Source organism: Myotis brandtii, unplaced genomic scaffold, assembly GCF_000412655.1.
Source record: "Myotis brandtii unplaced genomic scaffold, ASM41265v1 scaffold847, whole genome shotgun sequence".
Lineage (NCBI taxonomy): Eukaryota > Metazoa > Chordata > Mammalia > Chiroptera > Vespertilionidae > Myotis > Myotis brandtii.
The window spans coordinates 2,913,609-2,930,548 of record NW_005371441.1 but is presented as its reverse complement, the minus strand read 5'-3'; the positions used below and the strand labels follow the sequence as shown (position 1 = coordinate 2,930,548).

The following is a 16,940-nucleotide window of genomic DNA, read 5'->3' as shown; positions in this document are numbered from 1 at the left end:
CACACACACACACACACACACACATCTGAGTTCACAAATGAGTAGCTGAGAGAGCCCTTGGTTATGTCTTGCAGATTTCCTGTCTAGCACTATAGTGTTTGCTTGAGCTTCTTCTCACAGGAAAGCACATACTTCATTGGCCACTTATTAATCTCTTTAAGTGTCGTTTTCAAGAATGCAGAGATCAGTGCTTCTCAATGTCTAATGTTTACACAAGTCATCCAGGGATCTTGTTAATATGCCGATTTTGCTCACTTTCCAAGGGCCAGAGGAAGAAGCTAAAAGCAGGTGTCAGACGTGTCGGGAGGGCAGTAGGATCCAGAAGAGTAGAAAGGAAGTATGTAGGCCAAGCATGTAAAACCCGTGGCCCGCGGGCTGCATGCCTCATTTATTTGGCCCATGTTAGCCTTTGAGTTTGAGTTTGGCATGCTTCATATAGGCCATTTGTTTTGGGCCCAACTTCTGATATAGAAAGACATGGGTCTTGCATTCTCTAGTAATTACAGCACTTGGGTCAGTAAACTCCAAGTGAAGAAATCCTCTTAAAGGAGAAATGTGATAGAACATGGTATGAACACATACAGAGACCGAGTTGGCTAATTTGCTTTGATGTCTTTCGTGTATTTACAGATCCGATGCAGAGAGCACCGCGGTCCACCTGGAAGCTCTGAAGAAGCTGGCGTCGGCCTTGCAGGAGAGGAAGCAGGCCATCGAGGACCTGAAAGACAGAAAGCAGAGCGTGATCGAGCATCTGAATTTAGATGACAGGGACCTAGTCAAAGAGCAGACGTGTCACCTTGAACAGCGTTGGTCTCAGCTGGAGGACCTCATTAGCAGGAAAATCCAAGTCTCGGTCGCCAACCTGGAGGAGCTGAGCGTGGTGCAGGCCAGGTTCCAGGAGCTGATGGAGTGGGCGGAGGAGCAGCAGCCCAGCATCGCCGAGGCCCTCAAGCAGAGCCCCCCTCCGGACGTGGCTCCCAACCTTCTCATGGACCACCTCACCGTCTGCAGTGAACTGGAGGCCAAGCAGATGCTCCTGAAATCCCTCACGAAGGACGCGGACAGGGTGATGGCGGATCTCGGCCTGAACGAGCGGCAGGTCATCCAGAAGGCGCTCGCCGACGCACAGAGGCATGTCCATTGTCTCAGCGACCTCGTGGGCCAGAGACGCAAGTACCTGAACAAGGCCCTGTCCGAGAAGACCCAGTTTCTCATGGCGCTGTTCCAGGCGACCAGCCAGATCCAGCAGCACGAGCGAAAGATACTGTTTCGCGAGCACATCTGCCTGTTACCAGACGACGTGAGCAAACAGATCAAAGCCTGTCGGAGCGCCCAGGCCAGCCTCAAGACCTACCAAAGTGAAGTCACTGGCCTCTGGGCGCAGGGCCGTGAGTTGATGAAAGGAGCCACGGAGCAGGACAAGGGCGAAGTGCTGGGCAAGCTCCAGGACCTGCAGGGCGTGTACGACGCTGTCCTGCAGAAGTGCAGCCAGAGGCTCCAAGAGCTGGAGAAGAGCTTCGTGTCCAGGAAGCATTTCAAGGAAGATTTTGATAAAGCTTGTCACTGGCTGAAACAAGCAGACATTGTCACCTTTCCTGAGATCAACCTAATGAATGAGAGTTCAGAGCTGCAGGCACAACTGGCCAAATACCAGCACCTCCTCGAGCAATCTCCGGAATACGAAAGCCTCCTCCTGACCCTGCAGAGGACCGGGCAGGCCATACTGCCCTCGCTGAGCGAAGTCGATCATTCCTACCTGGACGAGAAGCTGAACGCTCTGCCCCAGCAATTTAATGTCATCGTCGCCTTGGCCAAAGACAAGTTCTACAAGGTCCAGGAAGCCATTCTCGCTCGGAAAGAGTACGCCTCCTTGATCGAGCTGACCACCCAGTCTCTGAGCGACCTGGAGGACCAGTTCCTAAAGATGAGCCCCGTCCCCAGCGCCCTGACGGTGGAGGAGGCGCTGTGCCTTCAGGAGGGCTGCAGGGTGCTCCTGGGCGAGGTGGTGGGCCTCGGGGAGGCCGTGGATGAGCTGAGCCAGAAGAAGGAAAGTTTCCGCAGCACTGGGCAGCCGTGGCAGCCCGACAGGATGCTGCAGCTCGTCGCCTCGTACCACAGGCTGAAGCGGCAGACAGAACAGAGGGCGAGCTTACTGGAGGACACCACGGCTGCGTATCAAGAGCACGAGAAGATGGGCCAGCAGCTGTGGAAACAGCTGGAGGCCGTGCGGGCAGAGCAGTCCCAAGTGAACGAGGAGACGCTGCCCGCGGAGGAGAAGCTCAAGCTGTATCACTCCCTGGCGGGAAGCCTCCAGGACTCGGGGATTCTGCTCAAACGCCTGGCCATGCATCTCGAAGATCTGGTCCCACACCTCCACCCCTCGGCTTACGAGAAAGCCAAGCAGCAGATCCAGGCCTGGCAGGAGGAGTTAACACTGCTGACTGCGGCCATCGGCGCCACCGTGACCGAGTGTGAGAGCCGCATGGTGCAGAGTATAGACTTCCAGACCGAGCTGAGCCGCTCCCTGGCCTGGCTGAGGGGTGTGCAGGCGGAACTCGGCGGGCCCGTGTGCCTGGACCTGAACCTCCGGGACATCCAGGAGGAGATCAGGAAGGTGCAGATTCACCAGGAAGAGGTGCAGTCCAGCCTCAGGATCATGAAGGCCCTGAGCGACAAGGAGACAGAGAGATTCACCAAAGCCAAGGAGCTGATTTCCGCCGACCTGCAGCACACGCTGGCCGAGCTCTCGGAGCTGGACGGAGACATTCAGGAAGCTTTACGCACCAGGCAGGTGGGTACGAGGGCTCCTCCTGTCTTCTCCCCACTCTGCTTATTTGTCGACGTGTGTGAGATATTTGTGTGTTGTTGTTTGTTAGAATTGCTGCCTTAAACATTTCTTGGATGATACTGTGTAGAATCATCTTTAACTGATGGTGACTCAAAAGGATGCTTTTACTGTTTACGGATGTGGTATTCATTTCATGTGATTCCCATGTCGGCCTCACTTAGTTATCATACAGTAACCCCTGCTATCTCTCACCTTTATGGGAGGTAATAAATGATAGCACTGATGGATTTAATACCGTGGTGAGGACATTAGCAATAAAATAAACAAATTAGCAATGATGAATTAGCGATGCCTTTTTAAACAATGCAAAACTTGGCATTTATAAGATTAGTATGGATGAAGAATCTCCAAATGGAGAGGGGCAGATGGATGATACAGCCCTGACCCTGATGCTGAGCCACGTTTTTTTCTGGGGTCTCCCATCAGTTGCCCCATCTGTTCACCCCTTCCTCGGGGAGGAGTGCTTCACCTTCTCTCGCTTCCCTGTGGCACCACAGAAGCAAGACTAGAATAGTCATCATGACTTTACTTGGGGATAAAGAAATGAGAGCTGCATAGCGTGTGGGAGTGTAGCTATCTCTTTAAGATAATGATTTTGTTTCCTTTGGATAAGTACCCAGAAGTGAAACTGCCGGATCATCTGGCAGTTGTACTGTATTTAATTTCTTGAGGAACTTCCATACTGTTGTCCACAGTGACTGTACTGGCTTACATTCCCACTGGTGTTGTTATACTTCTAACCAACGGAGACAGTATTTCACTTTGGTCAATATTCAGTCTGCCACATATGACTAAGCATTATTGTATGTGTAGTATGACGTACACATGTGAGAGGCAGTCTCAGAACTAGTCAAGATACCAGTATACATTTCTATTTCATTTCTGTCTCTGTTTACATATTTTAACTATAATAATACAATTATAGCAAGATTAGCAGAAGAGAAAACAAAGGATAACAATGGATTACACCAAAAAAAAAAAATCCACCAACTTTTCAGTTCACTTATACACATACATCCACATGACAAAGGACTGGAAAAGAACCGGAAAAATTCACGATTTTCTGCAAACACACTGCAATTGAGGGTTGATTGTGTTTGTAATGACTATCTTTCAGGCTACGTTGACTCAAATATATAGTCAATGTCAAAGGTACTATCAAGTGTTTCAAGCCGCGAGCGACTGGCTTGAGGATGCCCACGAGATGCTGCAGCTGGCAGGCAGCGGCCTGGACGTGGAGAGTGCGGAGGACAGTCTCAGAAGCCACACGGAGTTTTTTAGCGCAGAGGATCAGTTCCAGAGTAACCTGGAGGAGCTCCATGGCCTGGTTGCCACCCTGGACCCACTCATCAAGCCAACTGCCAAAGAGGAGCTTGCACAGAAAATGACGACCCTGGAGGAGAAGAGCCGGAGGGTGATCCAGGACTCCCACGCCCAGCTCGATCTCTTGCGGAGGTATTGGAGTGGTTTTAATCGCTGTAATCTAGTGAAATGTGAGGGTGTTTTTTTAAATTTGTTTTGTTTTTTTTTTAAATATATTTTTATTGATTTCAGAGAGGAAGGGAGAGGGAGAGAGATAGAAACATCAGTGATGAGAGAAAATCATAGATCGGCTGCCTCTTGCACACCCCCCACTGGGGATGGAGCCCATAACCCCGGCATGTGCCCTGGCTGGGAATCGAACCATGACCTCCTGGTTCCTAGGTCGATGCTCAACCACTGAGCCACACCAGCTGGGCAGAAATATGAGGTGTTTTGAAATGAATTTTCACACAGAAAACAGGAATATAATAATGAACATCCACACCAAAGTTCATGCTTCTCTCTTGAGTGCCCTCAGGCATATTGATGTCAGAGCTCTGTGACTGGGATTTGATGTTGCTTACTGGTTTTTGTTGCACCTTTTCAAGGTGTGCAGCTCAGTGGCAGGATTACCAGAAAGCAAGGGAAGAGGTTATCGAATTGATGAATGCTGCCGAAAAGAAGTTGTCTGAATTTTCTTTACTGAAGACTTCTTCCAGTCATGAAGCAGAAGAAAAACTGTCCGAGCACAAGGTTAGTTGTGTGGTTGTTTTTAGCGTCCTTTCATTGTCTTTGTAGAGTCTCAGTGATACTGCAGTTCCAGAATCAGGTCAATCCATCTTCACCGGGGCTCCTTAAACACGAAAAGGATACATTAAGCATGTTTCGTAGCAGTTTTTACTTAATTGCATGCTGTCTGTCACTTTTTTTTAGGATTCAGTTGGAAATGCACAGCTGGTTTTAAAAACACATTCAGAGCAATTGCTTCTGATAAAGTGCGATGCAATGAATTCCAGTAAATCCTTTCTGGTGATAACTTAGATGAATTCAAATACAATTTAACAAATAGTAGCGAAGTCACCCTCATATATCATAGCAATATAACATAGATTATACCATCCTTAAATACTAAACTCAGTTCCCTTATATTTTTGCTGCCTTTTAAAAATGGGAGAATTCCATCTCAAGTAGCAAATAAACTTTGGTTTTTAATAAATATTCACCTTGCCTCTTTCAAAAAAAAAAAAATCCAAGCCTGACTCAATGAAGAATTCGATGTCAAAGTAAGAGTTAGCAGAAGAAAAAAGAATATATGTTGTGACATTTCCTTTTGCAGGTAATTGTGGGCTTTCCTCATATCCATAGAACTTTTGAAAAAAAATCTCTCCCTCACCCTCTTCTCCTCCCCACCTTAGGCTTTAGTGTCAGGGGTTCACTCCTTCCACGAGAAAATCGTGGCCCTGGAGGGTGAGGCTTCGCAGCTGGAGAAAGCCGGCAACGACGCCAGCAAAGCGACCATCGGCAGATCCATGACCACGGTCTGGCAGCGCTGGGCGCGGCTCCGGGCGGTGGCCCAGGACCAGGAGAAGATCCTGGAGGACGCGGCGGATGCATGGAAGAACCTCGGCAAGAAGGTGATCTCCTTCGTTAATGGGCTCAGGATCGTTTCCTCCCTGATGATCGTGTATTTTGAAAAGCAATGTTTTGCTTTTGTTTTCAATTGGCTTTATGAAAGCACAAAGCGTTTTCCCCCCACATCTCTATTTCGATGGCATGAAAACCAAGTTATGCAACACCGTACAATAGGCAGTCTGCAATGTAGTCCCAAGTCAGGGTCCAATCATTTTAATAAGAAAACCAAGAAATGAAATTTTGAAAGGAGGACAAACCCACTTTCCTCCATTTGCCAGTCTCTTAGTGAAATGTTCGCCCTGAAAAATTATAAAATACGTCTTTCTTTGCCATGGAAATGAGCAGGAATTTAACCAATGTCCCAAGTCCTATATTAATTTTTTTCATCTTTTAAGTAGGATCCAACATTTGAAGACACATCTTCCTTTATAAATATTGAAGTTTTTCATTTGTCCTTTACTTAAAAAACACACACACTTTTTCTATGTTATGCAATCTCTGCTAGCCCTGGTATTATTTTGAGATTAAAGCTTTAAACCCAGAATTATAAAGATGGTTTTTCCTTTCATGTCAAGAAGACTGTCCAGGCTTTAGTTTCCTGGGATTTAGAGTTTATACCCTCATCTTTAATGAGCTTTGATGCACTAGTGCAGTGGTTCTCAACCTTCCTAATACAGTTCCTCATGTTTTGGTGACCCCCAGCCATAAAATTATTTTCGCTGCTACTTCATAACTGTAATGTTGCTACTGTTATGAATCGTAATGTAAATATCTGATATGCAGGATGTATTTTCATTGTTACAAATTGAACATAATTAAAGCATAGTGATTAATCACAAAAACAACATGTAATTATATATGTGTTTTCCGATGGTCTTAGGCGACCCCTGTGAAAGGGTCGTTCGACCCCCAAAGGGGTCGCGACCCACAGGTTGAGAACCGCTGCACTAGTGTCAAATGTGTGTTCATAGGAGTTGCCCCATGTTTTCAGTTTATTTTTTAGCTTCATGTTACATACATTTTTCATCAGGTTAAGAAAGCCACTGACACGATCAATCAGCTAGAAGGCAAATTACCGGGAAGTTCGGCAGAGAAAGCCTCAAAAGTGGAACTCTTAGCTCTGCTGGAGCATCACGACACGTTCACGCTGGAGCTGGACCAGCAGCAGGCGGCCCTGGGCATGCTGCGGCAGCAGGCGCTGAGCATGCTCCCGGATGGGGCCACTCCACCCCCCGGGGAGGAGCCGCCCGTCATGCAGGAAATCACAGCCATGCAAGATCGGTGCCTGAAGTAAGGATACGCCCTTCATTCTGTTACTGAACCCGGCCATGACCCAAAGGGATGAGTGTGGTTTTGGAGTCTGGGGGTGCTCCATCATGCCACCTTACAGTTGGGGGAGGGGGGGCCTGTTCCCTTCCTCCCTGCTCCCCATTTTTCTTAGCTCTTCAATTATTTATCCAACAAACACATATCTAGTAGTATTTAGAAATACAGGGATGAACCGAACAGATTCAGTCGGTGCCTTCATGCTGTTCACAGTCAAGCGGCAGAGATGGGCAACTACAGGGGCCGTTTGGGTAAAGCATGAAAAGGGTGAGAAAGGAACCCAAAGCAGAGACAAGGGGCCTAGGAGGGCAGGCACGGCAGGCTCTCCTCAGCTGAAGACCGAGCAGCTGGAGGCAGCCAGGGGAGAGGAGAATTGTGCAAAGAGGGGGAGAGCCTGTAGGAAACCTTGGAAGTGAGCATGTCACTTTCAGGGAACTGCTGGGTGATGCAGCTCTTCCTGAGAAACAAAGCTTGAAAGCTGAACAATTGAGGGCTACTTAGAACCTGGTTCTGAAAAGCTTGGTAACTCACTGGCTAAACTGGAACTGAGAGATCAGAACAAGGATGATGCCAAAGTTCAGGCAAATAGGCCTTTTCGCACTTTGTAGCTAGAGGAAGTAAACTTAATGATGTATAACCAGCCTGATTCACTTATGGGGCCAGAGAAGAAATGTCAATAGATAATTTACCTGCTGTATTAGCTACTATTATTCATACATGTCCTACTTCCACCTCTTCAGTTATAGAAGAATTCAGGGTAATTGGGCTCCACTTATTTAAACTTTTTGACCAAATTTATGTCAATTCAAAGAAAGACTTACAATTTGGGTGTTGAACATTATTAACTGTAACATTTCCAAAGCTTGACTTCAATGACTGGTTTCTAATGGCCTCAGATATTCCAATTACACATTACTTTTAAAGGCTGATGACCCCAATTCATGTGAGTCGATTTCTGGAGAGAAACTAAATAAACAATGTCCCGGTTATTTTGCATAGAACATTAATTGCAATGTAGTAGCAGTGGAGTGTGTCAGTTCTCAATTTTCCAGGGAAAAATCATTCACTTCACCTGATATATATTCTTCCAGTATACTTGGACCAAACGTAAGTCTTACTGAAAATTACCTGACAGTTTTGGGGACATGAACTTAGTTGCAAAAAGATATGAGATTTCACCTTTTAAAAAAATGTCTGCTTTGGATAATATAATGCTGTGAGCTAGGGGTTCCTTTCATTTCCAGTTCACTTCTGCTTTCTCCCTGAAATGTTTCTGAAGCATGCAGGAGAAAGTGAGGAGCCACGGCAAGGTGGTGAAGCGGGAGCTGAAGGACCGAGAAGGGGTGGAGACTCAAATCAATTCTGTGAAATCTTGGGTTCGGGAAACGAAGGAATATTTGGAGAATCCAACAATAGAAATAGATGCTCAACTTGAAGAACTTCAGGTAAAAAACTCTCCTCATTCCTTGTACCTATCATGAAAAAATTGCCCTGATTTTAATATGACACATTTGTTTAGAATATTGAATTAAAAATTTTCAGAAATGTGTTATATAAGAGTCTTTTAGTATTATTTGATGGGGTTTTTGTTTGTTCTGTATAAAGTGGACATGTTTCTTATTCAGAGGCTAAAGAAAAGCTTGGTTTTTCTTAAGATGTCTCTCTAATTCCACATTTAATCATGTACTGATGGACAATACATTGTCCTGTCTCTATACCCATGGAAATTTCTTTAGGCTCCCAGACATTTCTTGTTTTGATCTTTTCTTCAGATTCTCCTAACAGAAGCCACAAAGCACCGACAGAACATTGAGGCAGTAACCGAGGAGCAGAAGACCAAGTACTTGGGTCTTTATGCTATACTACCTTCTGAGCTCTCCCTGCAGCTAGCGGAGGTGGCATTGAACCTAGGAACTGTCCATGATCAGGTAAACTTATGCCCAAGAAAGAGTGCCTTTCCCTTCTTTCATAGGCTCAGGGTTCTTGTACAAGAGTTCTTGATTTTCACAAGGACTTCATTATGGATAGAGAGTTTAAAATCTGATCAGCGTAAAACAATACTGTTGCCCTGGACAGTGTGCTCAATGGTTAGAGTGTCTGCCTGCACACTGAAGAGTTGCTGGTTCGATTTCCCATCAAGGGCATGTATGTAGGTTGCAAGTTTGCTCCCTGTCCCCTGTTTGGGGCGCATGCAGTAGGCAGTCAGTCGATGTGTCTCTTTCACATCATTGTTTCCCTCTCTCCCTTCTCTCTCCCTCCCTTCTACTCTCTCTGAAAAAGCAATGGAAAAAATATCCTCAGTTGAGGATTAACAAAACAAAAAAACAATACTGTTAAATTAGATAAAACACATACACACCCGATGATCACAGACATGAACAATAATCTATACTAATAAAAGGTTAATATGCTAATTATACTGGGCATCTTCTGAACGACCTTCTGGACATCCTTCTGGACAAAGCCATGGTGGCAGGGCCGAGGCAGAGGTGGTTAGGGGTGATCAGCCGGCAGGGGAGAGCAGTTAGGCCGATCAGGCGGGCAGGCAGGTGAGGGGTTAGGAGCCAGCGGTCCCGGATTGCAAGAGGGTGCAGGCTGGGCTGAGGGACGACCTCCCCCATGTTCACGAATTTTGTGCACTGGGCCTCTAGTATCATATAATTAGAAATAACTTATCTGCTTTTCCTTACCTTTTTCAAAAAAACAAAAGACTTAACGGAACAACAACAAAAATAAGATATATATACCACGTGTTTAACAAATATTCATTGAGTGCCCAGAGGCTACCAGTCACCCTTCTAGGTGTATTACAGCCTTTCATTTATACAAAGAGAAAATTTCTTTACCTTTTTTCCTTTGGCATTTTATTATAAGCAAAGTATGAATATTTGTTATCAAATCAAACCACAGCCATTAGAAACATGTAAATGTTAACTGTCCTTTTTCCCCTTCCCCTGGAGGTGCTTAATGTTCTCTTGTCATCCTTTCGGGACGCGACTGCAAAGTTAGACAGTTACCAGGTCATTAGCAGCTGCTCATGGAAAGGTGCTTGGAAATGTGTGTGCGTTCCAGTTATAAAGGAGAGTTCTGAATATTATGAAGAAAAATTCTTAGAGGAGGAGTCTGTGTGCTGAAGGTCACAGTGTTAGTGAACAGAGATTCGGGCTCCGCTATCTACATGGCCATCTATGCAGACGCTAAATATTTGATGAGTGAATCACTGTACATGAGTTGCTTGTTTTGTTCCTTTACTGAAAGAGCAGCAGAAAGACCTGCAGCGAATGCTTGAAGATGGGGGAGGGAGGCTGCATGGAAAACATGTGAGTTTGTAACTACAGGGGCTGCTTCGACAAAGCTCATAGATGCCAAAGCAGCAGGAACCACCTGAAACCTCTCGTCAACAATGAGGTTTTTCGTATGTTACCCAAGTTTAACCATGCTTGGTTTTGCTGTTCTCATTGATTGTTTAGATCCAGGACAGAGTAAAACAAATTGAACAGAGCAAGGCCACGAGCCAGGAGTTCAGCCAGCAAATTCAGAAGATAACCAAAGATCTCACAACTATTCTAACTAAGCTGAGAGCAAAGACAGATAACTTAGTTCAAGCTAAAGCTGACCAAAAGGTAAGGAAAGAGAACTGGGAACACAAGGAGTGCTGCTGAATGCATTCAGTATTTTTTGGGAGTTAGTACATTTTGGGAATATCTTTTTTTCTTAAAAAAGAGCTCTTTGATCAGCAAGCTTCCTTAAAACCAGACAGTAAAGAGAGGCAATCAAGAAACTATAAATATGATAGCATAGATCTATTTACATGATATAATTTATCATCACAATTGAACTTTATTCATAAATATACATGCCTGTGTGGGTAAGCAGGAGAAGTGTCAGAGAACTCAATGATGAGTTAGGAATACGGGTATGTCAATTCCAAGGATGTTCTTAGGAGCTCAATCTGAGTTCTCGCTCTGCTGATGAGCTAAGTGACTAATCCTTTTGGGTGGAGCTGAAGGAAAATGTGAGCTCTCAGCCTCACAGGAAATAAACACCAGGGTTGCCAAACACCCTGCTCTGACTTCCACCCCAAGAAATGGAAATGACCTGATCATGGCCATACAAATCATTTGTATTTGTCTTATACTAAGATCATTTAATATCCTTCTGAACTTGAAAAATCTGGAGACATTTATTTCCTGTAGTCTGATGTTCTTTCATTTTGATGACCACCTAGGTGCTAGGGGAGGAATTGGATGCCTGTAACTTAAAGTTAATGGAACTGGATGGAGCCATACAAAAGTTCTCGGAACAGAATGGCCAACTGGGTAAGCCGCTGACCAAGAAGGTCGGGAAACTGACGGAACTCCACCAGCAGACCAGCAGGCAGGCTGAGACTCGGTTCTTCAAGCTCAGCCAGGTATGTGTTCCAGGCCAGGAATCCAACTTCTCAAGGGCAGAAATTCTCTGTTCTGTTTTCCTCTTTTGAAAATAAATAAAAAGATGATATTGACAATGGTGAGAATAATTTATTAAGAGTAGCTTATTTCATACAGCACTTGTGTTCCTAAGAATTAGACATACAGAACCTGCCTTTATTTGATATCAAGCCATATCATAAATTTATTGACAAAGGTGGTCATGTAAGTACACTTTTGGGGTGAATATTTTGTAAACTGGGAAAGTATTTTGTAAAATGTATATTCATCCATTAATATTTCACAATTCAGTTTGTGTGAATTCAAGTATCTTAAAGTAAGATATGTATATAGATATACAGATAATATTTAATAGCTATCATTTACTTAATAGGTTCAGGTCACACACATCCATCATAATTGTTGAGTATAGACTCAACTGTTGCTAATCAATTGTGTATGTTTTCTGTAACCAGGGACAAGTTCAATTAGGATTTGGCAACCAATGAATGACAATATTGAAACCTGGAATGCCATAATCCCCACCCTCAGTGAGGGTGGAGTACAGAAGGGGGGAGGCAGAAAAGGGAGCTAGATAGATGAACAAGAGATAAGAAGAGAGAACTTTCTTTAAAGACAGATTATTCAAGCATATGAAGTACTTGGACTTTACCCTAAAGTCACTGGGAAGTCCTTGCAATATTTCAACAAGGACATGCTTTTTCGTGATACCTTTTGTAAACTGAAAAAGGGGGGAGGATTCCTATGCAAAGTAACCTTCCCTGGGTGCCAATTGTAAGTTACTAACTGGGCAGGTCATGGTGGGGAGTCCCACCCCAGGCCTATAACTTCTTTAGTGAAAGATTTTAAGCCAGCCCTCCCTGTCCACTGTTCTTGTGCTTCTAGAATAGCACACCTTTAAAATAAACCCTAACCAAGAGAGCATATAATCTTTTAACTACCCTGTAATCCAATTACCACCTTCTAATCTTCTCCAGTCTTCCTTCCATACCCACCTTAATTTTTAAAAGAAGCTGCAAAGCTGTTATTCTGTGAGATCTTGCTCCCTGCCATAGGTCATCGGTTACCTCAAATAAACTAATAAAAATTATCTATGGGTTTGGACGTTTCTTACGTTGACAACTATAGGACTATTGTATCAAAAAAGAGACAGAAAATTGATTTAAAGTTCAAGAAATAGAGGTTTCATTTGTTATCTGAATGTTAATGATTTTTTTAGGCAACATCACATTTAGAAGAATACAATGAACTGCTTGAATTCATTTTGAAGTGGATTGACAAAGCTAAAGTATTGGTACATGCAAAGATTGTGTGGAATTCTGCAAAACAACTTCGGGAACAATACATTTCACATCAGGTAACTTGGGTAAAAATAGTTTTCAAAGAGTAACTAAAGGAGCAGCTTAATTTAAGTGAAAAAACTGAGAAAACTTAGAGGTCTGTAATGCCAAATTACTGTAGGTGCTAGATTTAAAAAAAAGAAAGAAAGAAAAAGAAAAAAAAAGAAAGAAAGCTAAGGTAGCCCTATGACTTGTCCAGTCGTTTGACAGTAGCTACCTGTGAGATTTCATAAGACTGTATAAATAAATGGATACCTCCCCTAGACTTTCCTTTCTCAAGACAAACATAATTGCTTCATTTTTTGCTGCTGCTTTGAAACAGTTGTATGCTGGGATACGGTGGGGAATTCTTCCCCATGAAGAGATATAGTGACCGACAGAAAGATTATGTAGGCTCCAGTAAGATTCCTGGGAAAACCCAGCTTTGCCATTTAGGGCGGTGTGATTTGGAAGAAACTACTTTCCCTCTCTGAATTCAGTCTTCCCATCAATATGATGGAGATGCGAGTGATTTATCCTGCAGAATTAGTACAAGGATCAAATGGTAGAGTTCATGCGCAGACATTAAGCACATGATCTGACACGTGGGTGTTGAGCTCTCCGGCCTCCGCCTTCTCAGCCCTCCGCCTGGCCTGTCTCCTGGCCTTCCACAGGAAGTGGTGGTCAACTGGGAACCAGAAATGAGTCCGCATCACAAGGTGGCCGCATTGCTTCATTTCCTCTGCAGCTTTCTCTGGGGCATGTCATCCAGGAAATTATTTCATTCTTTTATAACTCGGGTTTGAATTAGATATAGATATCTAATAGCTCAGTTATCTTGCAGTAAATTACAAAATGCCTTTTTTAAGTTACATGGATACCCTCAAGTATTTTAGGTTTTCTCTTTCTTTTATTCTGATTTCTGTATGCTTATGTCTTTTAAATCTATCCTCCTATCTATTCCAGTTGACAGGATTCTAAGATTAAAGCCTCATTTTCTCCCTGGACTTCTTTAACAGGCTTCTAATTGGTTTCCTGTACCCACAGTCTTTCTTCTATAATCAATCACACACACTCTCTCAATAAATCTTTCTTAACAACCCCAATCTTCTACTTGGAGATATGCTTACATATTAACAGACCAGACTTATGATACAACTGGGTTGTAAACAATGAAAAAAATATTCAGCCTCATTAGAAATCTACAAATACAAATTTAAGAGAGAGAACACATTGTAACAATCAAGTTAAAACTGTTCATTAAAGTTTATATTTAAAGAAGCGAGAGCTCTCACATACTCCTGGTAACCTGATAAAATCTCTTTGAAAAACAATTGGCAGAATGGATCATGATCATCAAAATGTTCCTACTCCATAGTCCACAATGTAGAAAATATTTTATGCAGGATTAGTCACGAGAGTGAAATTTGTGGAATTTTAAAGGAAACATAACATAAATGTCAGTTCATTTATCTGAGTAAATTTTTGGATATAATAGAATAGAATGCAATCTTTAAAATAAATATTTTATGCAGGATTAGTCACGAGAGTGAAATTTTAAAGGAAACATAAATGTCAGTTCATTTCTCTGAGTAAATTTTTGGATATAATAGAATTGAATGCAATCTTTAAAACGACCATAAAGGCTTTTTCTTTCAAATAACTCCTTTGCTCATTTGTTTATTCAACAAACATTTATGAAGTATTTTTCAAAGGTAGGAATTTCAGGAGGCACTTGGAGTACAAACAGTATTTCCTGTCCCTGCCCCCCGAGGGAGTTGATAATTAAAGGGAGGACTGAGATAGACAGATCTAGACAGTAACACTCCAGGTGATGGTGATGCAGCCATTAAGGGATCGAGTTGCTGAAGGAGCCCAAAGGGGGGTGGTCCACCCAGGCTGCCCGGTTTGAGAAGGTTAAAGAATTGTCCTCAGGAATAGGTGATTCTGGGCTGAGTCCTGAAAGACAGGCAGCCCACCTGTAGTATAAGAGCGAGGGGAGCTCTTCGTGGTGCACTGGAAGGAGCACTCTGGGGGGAAGGCGTTGAGGAAGGGGCTGGTAGAAAGAGGCCTCGGAGGTTAGAGTAGAGATCGAACGAGAAGGCAGATCATGGAAGCTGGGTAAGCACTTGGACTTGATCCTAAACTCATGCTGAAGCCTTTGACAGATGTTCTGCAGGCAAGTGACAAATACAGACTTGTATTTTTAAGGAAGATGACTAAACTGCCCCGTGGAAATGAGCAGGTTAATGAAGGCAAGAAGACATAGGAGGTGATTGATTAGAAGGTGGCTGTAGTATTCCAGGAGGAAGCGACAAGGCCTCTCTTTGGAGGCTGAGAGAAGACACAAGCAAGGGGTGTTACTGAGCTAGAATTCCGAATGTGGAGACTGTGGGAGTGGCTGAATCGGGGGAGGAGCCAAGGACAATTCCCAGGCTTGTTTGACCTGGGCAGTTGGGTGGGTTGAGTACAGATGGACAGATACCGGGTGTTGGTGGTTACCTCCCACGAGACTCAGGAGAGAACTCTGGCCTGCACACACTGTTCCAGCGAGTTCTCCTGTGCCTGCCTTCGTAACTGAAGCCACCTGAGTTTATCCAAAAACAGTGCACAGAGAGAAAATGCATGTTTCCAATGTCAGGTGAAAAAGAAAGATGGAAAATTGTACGTGGGTTAATATCTCTGTTACCTAGAAATGTACCCACACGTAACAGCAGTTATAGCTTACTTAAAGTTATCTCTCAGGTATGGGATTATGGAAAGTTTTATTTATACACTAGAGGCCCAGTGCACGGATTCATGCACTGGTGGGGTCCCTCGGCCTGGCCTGCACCCTCTTGCAATCCGGAATCCCTTGGGGGATGTCAGACTGCGGGTTTCGGCCCGATCCCTGCAGGCCAGGCTGAATCTGTGCATATAAGATCTTTGGTTAATCTCTTCCTGCCCTCCCCTTCCCCACTTCCTTCTGAGATTCATCAGTCTGTTCCGTGTTTCCATGCCTATGCATTGAGCTTCTGCCCCCTGGTGGTCAGTGCACATCATAGCTACCGGTCCAACGGTCAAACAGTCGCTTAGGCTTTTATATATATACATATACAGGGTGGGCAAAGTAGGCTTGCAGTTGTGAGTATGTGAAACAGAGTTCATTCTTTTATTATTTAATAATTACTATATTATTTATTTATATTATAATGGTAAACCTACTTTTGCCCACCCCATATATAATGTTTATTATGAGAAAAAGTGTACTCTATTTTTTAAAAATGTTTTTTTATTGATTTCAGAGAGGAAGGGAGAGGGGGAGGGAGAGATAGAAGCATCAATGATGAGAATCACTGATCCCTGCTTCCTGCAGGGACCCCACTGGGGATCAAACTGTGACCTCCTGGTTCATAGGTCGATGCTCAACCACTGAGCCACACGGGCTGGGCTGTACTCTTCTTTTTAAAATCAGAGTCTATTGCCTAAGACTAATGCCCCACCTCCCACTTGTCTATGCATCACTCACCCAGGACCTGCCCACATTGTGCCTACTCCCCTCTGTGCTTTTGCCTGCGCTGCTCCCCGTCGGTCAGCATGCAGGCATCCTTCAGACTGGGCTCCAAGTGAGGCTCTTCCAGGAAGCCTTCTCCAACTGCCTGCAGTGCATCTCACCTCTGTCCTCCTCACCCCTGTCTTCTCTTTCATTCCACTCAGGCCGTGCACAGCACATGGTTGTCAATCCATTCATGTTAGTCCTGCTCCCAGTAGATGGTACGGTCCTGAATGACCAGGGCGTGTTTCATTCCTCTAGGGATCCTAGGTTGCCTCTATCCCCTTGTCTCATTTAAGGCGAGTGAGCAAAATTTTGTTGTTTGTTTGCAGAGCTCTTGTTTTATTTTCATTTCGTAGGTATAGAGTATGAGAGCTAAAATGCATCTCCTTCATTGAAATACGTGTGATGAAAAACAGGAGGCCCAGCGGCCTGAGGAAGCCACCCTATGTGCAGAGCACATGCTGGGATGCTCTGCTCCTACCTTCGCCAGGGAGCAGCTCGGGGTGGTAGGCAGAGCCCGAGCCTCATGGTCCAACACTTAATAACAC

The 16,940-nt window shown here is 44.2% G+C and overlaps 1 protein-coding gene across 1 annotated transcript in view; it reads left to right on the top strand.

The window, feature by feature from the left end:
- SYNE1 (spectrin repeat containing, nuclear envelope 1) overlaps positions 1–16,940 on the top strand; it is a 407,398-nt gene that overhangs the window by 239,855 nt on the left and 150,603 nt on the right. Inside the window, exons 76-85 of the mRNA XM_014532125.1 lie at positions 631–2,791; positions 3,966–4,303; positions 4,759–4,903; positions 5,566–5,784; positions 6,813–7,072; positions 8,388–8,553; positions 8,881–9,036; positions 10,579–10,731; positions 11,337–11,519; positions 12,758–12,925. Coding sequence (XP_014387611.1) covers positions 631–2,791; positions 3,966–4,303; positions 4,759–4,903; positions 5,566–5,784; positions 6,813–7,072; positions 8,388–8,553; positions 8,881–9,036; positions 10,579–10,731; positions 11,337–11,519; positions 12,758–12,925 — 3,949 coding nt within the window. The remainder of the gene's footprint in view (positions 1–630; positions 2,792–3,965; positions 4,304–4,758; positions 4,904–5,565; positions 5,785–6,812; positions 7,073–8,387; positions 8,554–8,880; positions 9,037–10,578; positions 10,732–11,336; positions 11,520–12,757; positions 12,926–16,940) is intronic.